We start from the raw sequence: 9457 nt of genomic DNA on the forward strand, positions 1-9457 counted from the left end.
GCACCGGTCAGAATTGACTGCAAAATAAAAAATACTGCTGTGATGCCACTGCCTGGGAATACATTCCGGCAGGAATCTTGTCTCAAAAATTTTACTGGACTTTTCTGGGCTTAAATGAGTTGCAACTCATCCTGCATCAGGTTATCTCCCAAGTCAACTGAGGGCAAAATCCCCAGGAACCTCCCCATTCTGAACCTTCACAGACTCCTTGTGTCACATCTTTTGCAAGCCTTACACTTTGGGGTATTACAAGGAATGCATTATGGCTTCAAAAACTTTTCCAAACCAACAAGCAAACTGCCAAAAAGTGTGCCCAAACACAAGTAACATGATTCCTGAATAGTCCCGGACACATTTAAAAGCAGCCTTTGGGAAGGTGCCAGTAAGAGTCCAGGATATCATCACCAGCATGCATGATTAAAAGGGAACATGTAAACTAAAAGCAAAGTCCCATCTAACATTGTGGCATTTGGTTACTGAGCACAAAATTGCTCCAAGGACTTCATTCAGTCTTCCTGTTTAAACGCAGTTCGGGGCCATCCAGCAGTCAAATCAAAACAGAGGAAGGCAGAAGACATGCTCCCCCTCTTGCCTCTGGCAACAGCAGAAACCAGATTGCTCAAGATCACTAAATGCTCTGTCTCCATTCCCTCCCTCCCAAATTTAAGAGACTTCCTTCCTGCCTTTAGTTTAAAAATATTAGCATGAGCAGTGCTCTGAGGAAGCAGTATTATTTACAGAGCTGGGGAATTCATCTCCCTCAGTTCTGTCAATTAAGGAGCTAACTTTAAAAACTGTTGCTGTCTTTTAAGACGACAGTGCATTATTAACAACTTCCTGGTAGTTTTATCTGGAATTTTAAAAATCTGAAAAGCTGCAGGGGTGGGGGGGAGGAGGAGGAGAAAGGCTGGTAAATTGCAACTGATCCACTGAGAAGCTAAGATAAACTTCTAACCTTGCCATTTATTTCACAGGTATCCATTCTACTTAAAACATGTAAGATATACAAATCAGATACACAGCTCTTAGGATGTGGTTGTGAAAGATGACTGCCTTTAAGTTTCAAGTATTTTGTCTATGTTAACAGCATCAAGTATTTACCTGAGCCACTGATCGGGATCCTTGATTTCCAACAGTTGGCTGACTCAGAATTGTAACTTTGGGTACAGCACTCAGGACAGCAAGACCATTAACTTAAAACTCTCACATAGTATTTATTTTATTACAGATTTGTTTCTTCCACTGGGCTTATATTTTTGTGAGTATTTTTGTTTTACTGTTTGCAAATACTTCTTTCAGCTTCCTTCCTTGTCTAGGGCAAGGCAGAGACAGACTACCTGCAGAAAAGGAAGCTGAACTACTTTGTGATTATGCAGTGGATTTGCCATATTCTCAAACACTTTTAGACAGTTTAATCCATCTGAATTTATTGCAATTAACTTAAAACATGATTATTTGCTAACACACTTATTCAACTGCATACCCCAGGCTAGCCAAAATCTCTGCCCCACTCCCAGATGGATCACCCCTTCAGCACCCAGCCACTCTCTAGCTCTGCCTGGCAACTGGCCCACTGCTACACCAACCCTCAGAGGTGTCCCAACTGCAACCCCTTGTTTGTGCTAGGTGTGCTCCTCAGATCAGGAACCCTGGTGTGACCGTGTCTCACATGAGGGACTCCAGCCTCAGGGGGCCAGAGGAGCAGCTGGGGCCACAGAGGTCCCTAGGAATGTAGGTGCTGCTGCATCTCGGGGGCCTGGCACCTTTATTTAGAACAAACACATAAAGATAAGGGATATGTTTTATAAAAAAGGTCTTTCTTCCACAGATAGCTCGATGGAATATGTTCACAGCTGTGCTGCTGTCACAGGCAGAGAGAGGCTGGTTCAAAAAGCAAGCACAGAATATAAATAACGAATACCTTGCACAAGAAGGTAGAGAAGGTCAGGTCAGGCCCTAGAAAAAAGAAATCTCACACAAAACAATAGGAACGTTGTTCTGTGAATAGTATTGCATAAGCGTTTCAGGTAAAACAGGCGACTGCAATGTCCATGGAGAGCACTCATCTTTTCCCCACCATGGCACGCTGACAAAAGTGATGTCTGCATGACACATTAAGTTTGATTTGCCAGGAAGAGGAGCAGTATAATTTTTCCTCCACGCTGGCAAACGTAAAAGACATTTAAAGATGCTTTTGTGATCACTAAATCCACTTGGTGGTCTCTTACTATACTTTTAAGCACCAATGGGGAAATACTGGAAAGATGAAATTGCTGCCTACTTTGCAGATAAAGAAAACATTTCTTAAAAGAGGACATTTTATTTCTCTCTGTCTGACTAGAATGTGAAGACTGAAGTAATTTAGATCGAATAAGACCAGACAGTAAATGTGAAGATAATTGTTTCAAAACTGTTTATCCGAAGTAAAAAAATAAACTATATCTTGCCTGTGTATAAAGTACTCGGCTTTTCTGTCCTTTTGAAGATGCACTGCTTGTGCTCATCACGATAAATGCAGCTTTAAAAAAGTATGTATTTTCCATTTTTACAGTAAACATCTTTTTTCTATTTCCCTTTGAGGGAGTACTGAGTATTTCCTCAGCAGTAAGGGGAGGCTGTGCTTGCCAGTCATCACCACACAAGCACAAGGCTATTTGTTTACCCAAGCAGTGATACCCAATACTTCTGCATAGAGTAGTAGGCTGCTTACCCGAGGCAGCCCCCTTGGATGAAGGGGAATTAGTTTATAGACTACAAAAGTTACCATCTTCAGTAGGCAGACAGCCAATCAATTTCATTTTTAACTTCTATTCCCTTCTTCAGCTGTTGTGTTACAGTAAATAGAGTCATTCTAACATGAAGGATTTATTTTACTAGTGATAGACCTGACCTTCAAAGTCCAGATCTGCATCTTTCCCAACACTTGGGGATCACAGACTTTGGATCAAGCATTCCCCGTAAGCCACCTATCCTCACCACAGTCAGGCCACAGATTCCTCATACACTGTATCAGTTACCAATGGGTGTACAGCAGTACTTTTATAGACCAAGCCACTCTCCACATATCACAGGAATTAAAGAGCAGCTTGTCTGGCTATCACAAAGTGTATTGGGGACAGCATGTAAGAATACCTGCATTGGATGCCATTTCAAGATGATCCAGGACTCATGTAACAGATGAGGATGGAAAGAGTCACAGCAAATAACTTGCAGGCATGAAAACTGTCCTCCTCCTATCCTTCATATGAAAGTACACAGAACAAATAGCTTAATTTAATTATTCGTTGGGCTCCTCAGATTAGCTTGGGATACCAGAAACGACACAGTGAGCAGTCATAAGAGTGGCAGAAGTGACCTTATAAAAAGTCACCTCTTCCCCATGCAAATGTAATCACCAAGTTATTACTCAGTATCTTGACAGTAAGACAGAGGACAAGGCAGCAACACAGAGAACCTCTCTTTCCCTTTCATCTTTCTGGATAAGAGCAAAAGAGAAGAGAAACCAACCCAGAGCCAAAGCTGGTGTGACATGCCGTTAACAAACAATTAATAAAATATTCTCACAATGCCCAGAAGTGATGTGAAACACCTCTGAGCTCAGAAGAGCTTACTGCCTTCTCACCTGCCTGCAGGAAGCCTCCCATCCAATGAAAAATTCACCTTTGCTGCAGACTTGCAAGTATTCCATCAGGGTGGAGATGATCCAAGAGAAATCAAGCCTAGCTCAAGCCCAGCAATGCAATTTGTTTTCCTTCAGCTCATTTCCCCTCAAGGGGAACAGGGAAATCAAGATTTTAATGTTTAACCAGATGCAGGTGTACTGTTTGCTTCTGCTCCGAAGCCAAAATTCTTACTGTGTAAGACAGATTTCAGAAGATGAAGTCCTCACCACAAGAAAACAAAGACCAAAACCCAACCAAACAAATTTTCCTTCCTCTCCCATCCCTTCAGAAATGAAGGTATTATAAACTCTAGAATAGGGTCTACATTTTTACCCTGTAAGCTTTGAAATATGATTTGAAAAGATAAAAATGTAAAAAAAAAAAAATCACCATCAGAAGAAACATATTCTTAAAACATGCTCTAGGTTTGTAAACAGCATTAAGTACTCAGCACTTCAGTGACTTGTGGTAAATCTTCAGAGCACCCAAGATACTTGCAATGCTATTTTATCAAACATTCTCTAAAGGTTTAGTATTATCTTTTTACAGGTACACAAAAACTGAAAGGCCTTGCCCAGAGTGTTAGAATGAACAGTGTCAGACTTAGACATTCCTCATCTCATGAGCAACAAAAGAGTGTTAGTCACATTTGCAGCACTGTTTGTGTGACAGCACCCACTTCAAATGAAATCACAGCATCATTTTATGTCATCTACTTTATTAACCATACAGCACCCAATACAAGTATCACTTCATGCTATGGCTATTCCTATCCCCATTCCAAATTTTAAAAATATATTAAACAAATAAATAAATAAATCTTGCTATGCTTATCAACAGGAAGCTACATGTGTTTTTAGTTTCCTTTATGATAAGTCTGTTGCATATATTTGGAATAACGTACTTCCCAACCTTTGGGGGCTTATTACTCCTATATCACATAAGAGAAAGCTTTTAAGGAAGTTTGCTAAAATATCATACAGATTCTTCTATAGATAGTAATGTCAGACCAGCATTTCAGTTTTAGGGTTTCTTCACATTTTCTGCAGTACCACACAGCCTCTACTTAGCACACAAAAGCTCCAACTTCTTCAAGCCTGTGATGCTGAGCACGACTGTGCTCTTCCCAGCCTTGCAGGAGCTGGTTTTTATTTCCTTTCTTAGAAATTGCCGTAATCACACAAACACCAAAGACCCACATCTACTGCCACTTACTCAGAGTAGGTAGAAAAACATTCTAATATTCTATGCAAGGAGAGCTGATTTGATCTACATATCTCAATTTGCTGCTTTTCTGTTATCTGCCCTGTTGGAAAAAACCAAACAATTTTGGGAAGTCACGCTGTTGACGCCATTTCAAACACTGCAAGTGATGTTGGTTATTAGAAATTTCATAAACCTTTACGGAAATGAGTGTTTTGCAGGTAATTATACATGCATATACAGGAATATTTCATAAGCCACTGACTTAGTACAGAATCTGTACTGGAGGGAGAAGATGCAGAAGAGCAGTATATGAAAAGTATGTGTAGAATTACAAAGGAAGATGAATTTCTGTGCTGTATCACATCTCTCCCCAAAAGTGTATTTATCAGAGAAAACGTAGCTATCTCCCAGCTGCCACATGAGAAGAAACAAGAGCAAATAGTTAGCAGCCACTCCTGATGCCATCCTGTTATTCTGGCATGGACATAGTATCAAAGGCAAATAAATGAACTTGCTGACACAGACACATGTCCTACAGCAAGCCAGAGATCTTCTAAATGGCTTTTTAAAAGCGTTTAAAAATCAGTATTTGTAAGAGTGAACAGTACTTCCACAAACAAACAGTTTAGTGGGTTGTATGTTTTTGTTGACATATGTCAGTATAAGCACAAGGTTTCTGTTTAGAAAACAAGACTGGGATCAACAAGCTAACTTTTGCTGTGCAAGACTTTCAAAGGGAAAGAAAGACGGGAAAACAGGCTCGGCGGCCATAAATTACTCCAAGTTTTTGGCTCCAATTAGATCTCAATTTCCAAAGGATCTGCGTAGGCTGAAAATACAGAGCAGGGACTTAAACCACATTTATGTGAAATACTCAGCTGCACAAGACACTCAATGAAAACTCACTTCTCTGTACCTTCCTGGGATGTCCTGGGGTTGCTGCTTTTACAGAGTATCTTAGAAATCCTGACAGCAGCATATGTGCAAAAGAGAAAGAGGTAAAATAAAAAAAAACGTATTTCCAATTATCCTGCATAAAACTGGAGGACAAACTGAATAAGTATAATGCTGGGAGCATTATGTTAAATTGGGAGTAAGAAGAATAATTGTAAAAACTAAGAGGAAGGACAGGAAAAAAGTACAAGCTAGTCTGAGGAACTGGATAGTCAGCAACTTATCAGCTGAAAACATTAAAAGAAACATTTTTGACAGATATGGATGACACTGGGAACTGACAAAAAAAAAAACCCAAAACCAAAATAAAACCCTCTCTACTCTGCTTTCTGCAGATAAACAAAACCAATGACTTCTACTGTCTGCAATTTGCAATGAGGAAGAAAATTCCCCTCAGCAACAAGCATATCCTAACCAAGGAAGAAAACAAATCCATAATGTTTTTCACAGGAGCCTCTTTAATTTGACCTTGCCAGCTTACACACAATCCTTCCCCTCACCAATCTATTTCAGAGGCACAATTTTAAGAGAATTTGCACACAAAACCGGGATGTGTTCTGAATTAATCGTGTTAAATAAACTCACATTTTGAAAAAAATAAAAGTTTTCCCATTTTAGTTCTCTCACACCTGTTTAAAGCAAGCCCTGCCTTTCACCGGGGAAATGTCACCACTCTGGCATCTTCATATAAGATAGAAACAGTTTGCTGGAGCAGTGCTGTGCAACTGCAAAGAAACCTGGTTTTAAGCTAAGAGAAACTGTGTAACCCAGGCTTCATTTTCCACAGTTGCCACCCATCCCAAGAGATGCAGGCATGCTGGTATAAATCTCCATAGTATAGACTAAACTGAGAATATCACACATATGAATGACCGTAAATCGGATTCAGCACTATAGAGAAACTAACTAGGATAATACAGAAAAAATTAAATCCTGTCCCTTCAATGTTTCCTGGCTTAGTAGTTTTATGAATATACAACACCCCCCCCCCAAAATTACAAGCTTTGATTCTGTATTAACGCATCTGTTCTCCACTGTGATATGGTGAGGGGAGCTCTTCCTACCAGAAAGCAGCGCAAGCAGTGCATTTCTCTCAGTAAGAGCTGCGGGAGTTAAGACACAAGTGAAGAGGAAGCAAAGGAGCTGGCAACCTTTAGGTTTCACCATATGCAAAATAACTGCAGCATTACAAATCTGAGACTCTAGCAAAATAAGCCGTACCCTTTCGGGAACAAAATTATGTGTAATAAGAAAGCCTGTCCAAAGAACACAATATAACATGAAAAACTAAGTGTCTGTCTAAGCAGCAGCCACTTAAAAAAAAAAATCGATAAATACAAAACCCCAAACACAACAAAAAAACTCAGCTTTATAAAATAAAGAGGAATTTGTATAGGTATCACTTGGAAGGCAAAGCAGCTAATCACAGCCACCAGAACAGTTGTGGACTTCTAAAAGTGGAACTGAGAAGCTAACAATTAAGGATATAGCGCTGAGGACAGCAATCCCTGCTTTTACAGAAAAATTACAGCAAGCTAGTCACTGCAATAATGGTTTGTTTGTCCCCAAAGCAGTGTATTTATTAGTCAAAAACACAACACACAAATACGTTCTGTACTTACACACCTTCCCATCAATACAGTAGTACTTGAATATCTTGCAGTATGTGATCATGACTTCTACTACAACCCTGCGTGACCACTGAAATATCACCTCCAGCTTTACAAACAGAAACCTAAAGTCAGTGCCCCAAAAGGTATTTGCGCAAACTGATTCCCATCACCAAACACAGCATGAAACAAGCTGGAGAACATAGCCCGCAATGGCATCAGACCACACCAAATGCAAACCAGTGACCAAACCCTGCCTTCCTCAGCCCCACACAAGCACTCCAACCCTTCCTTCCAGAGCTAGAGGCAAAATATTCGTTCACCCAAATAGCAACAGCAAGTAGCAGAGCTAGCAACACACAACACCAATGATAAAGAAAAAAAAGGAAACCAGAAAATACTGATGCACAAAAATCAAATAATCACAACAGCATTTACACTGGACAAAATGTATGTAATCTAACATCCTGCATTACATTGAAATCTAAAGAGCTAACAACTGCAGTAACAACTGGGGCATTTTTTTATTTTCAGAGGCTTGAAATTACAGCTACAAGCCGTTCACTTAATGTTTACGAGAACAAGTATTTTAACTGTCTGAACTGTTCCTGCAGACACATAGTCAAAAAACTGAAAGGTACCCAAAGGTGAAAACAGGAAGGGGAAAATCACTAAACATGCTTCATTATCTATTATGCTAGCAATTCTGTAGAAAAACTAGAACTACGGATTGGATACATAAAAAGCATTTTATATTAATTTATTCCAAAAATTTCCACTTAAGAAATAAACAAAATCTTGCATTAAGCACTTCTTCCAACTAGAATTTTCTTCAACATTACAACATCCCTCTCATTAACATATTCAGTGCAAGAATTTGAGTCACGTCACTGTCACGTGCTATCCACGAAGTAACAGGGTTGATCATTTTTCTACTCTTTCTTATAATGGCAGTACTGCCAAAGCAAGAGCTTTTCCTCCTCCTTCTCTCCTTTTTGGTGTCTCTTCTTGAAGCTTTATCAGCTTTGATTCATTTTAGAGCCTTAGAAAAGCATGAAGCTTGTCTGCAAAGCAGTAATCTGGAGAAGTCAGAGGCGACAAAGTGAGTATGTAGTATCAGGGCGTGTTGAGTGACAGTGAAAATGCTCTCTCAGTGAGGTGCAATGTTTTTAGCACACCGCGTTTGAACCTTAGAAGATTAAGGAGGCTAAGTCAATATTTATCTTGAATTCCCTTCTTAAATGCCCTCATATGCACACATAACAAAGCAAAGAAGGGCCACTCACATTCACAGAGGTAGGGCTAAGTAATACCACGGAATTTTGTCAAAGGGTTTTTGAACAGTTTGTGCAAAAATTCTTAACAAAAAGTACGGAATTCATTCTGCACAACTCCTCAACTCCAACGTCCACCGCAGGTTTTTGAGACCCTGGCTGTGGAAGCAGCCGCCAAGCTTCTGAGCACCCTGGGCTTCCTTCCACGGGCGTCACCACCCGCCTCAGCAACCTCCTCGCTACGGATGGGCCCCACCATGGGGTTTTGTCATGTTTCATCACAGCGACGTTTGGAAGCACGTACAGCATTTCTATTATTAAAACAATCAAGAATTAAACCGTCTCCTCTCCCAGCAGGCAGCCGCTCGGGACTCTGTAACCGCATCGTCCTACGTCCCAGCAGACCTTTAAGTTTAAAGTCATTGTGCCTTCACGTTTTCCTTTATCCTTCCTGCTCACAGGATCTCTGAAACTTCTTACAGCCAAGAGCAGCTCAGAGGCAGATGGACTTCGTTATTTTTGTATGTACAAGGAAGTGCCACGACAGCCGGTAAGGGAAACTTCGTTCTGCGCTCCCGTTTTATTTCTCGCACTTTCCAGCAGCAGCCTGTGATTCACCCCATTCCTCTCCAGCCAGCTCGGAGTCGGAAAAGCAACACAACGCCTGAAAATCGACTGACGAAGTTGTGAGGACGGAGCGTCCGGAGGCCCCCGGCAGCGCGGCCCCGGGGGGGGGACGGGGACGGCGGGC

General features: G+C 40.8%; 1 protein-coding gene across 2 annotated transcripts in view; it reads right to left on the reverse strand.

The window, feature by feature from the left end:
* MCUB (mitochondrial calcium uniporter dominant negative beta subunit) overlaps window positions 1-9374 on the reverse strand; it is a 51452-nt gene extending 42078 nt beyond the window's left edge. The window contains exon 1 of one of the 2 annotated variants that reach the window (XM_026847762.1): window positions 9112-9374. In XM_026847762.1, the coding sequence (XP_026703563.1) occupies window positions 9112-9129 (18 nt within the window). In that variant the 5' untranslated portion in view covers window positions 9130-9374. Of the gene's footprint in view, window positions 1-7444; window positions 7659-9111 lie in introns of those variants that run through there. The other variant, XM_026847763.1, reaches the window with a different exon arrangement.
* Between the last annotated feature and the right edge of the window lie 83 nt (window positions 9375-9457).

Source organism: Athene cunicularia (genome assembly GCF_003259725.1).
Source record: "Athene cunicularia isolate RWA chromosome 4 unlocalized genomic scaffold, athCun1 chr4_part2, whole genome shotgun sequence".
Lineage (NCBI taxonomy): Eukaryota > Metazoa > Chordata > Aves > Strigiformes > Strigidae > Athene > Athene cunicularia.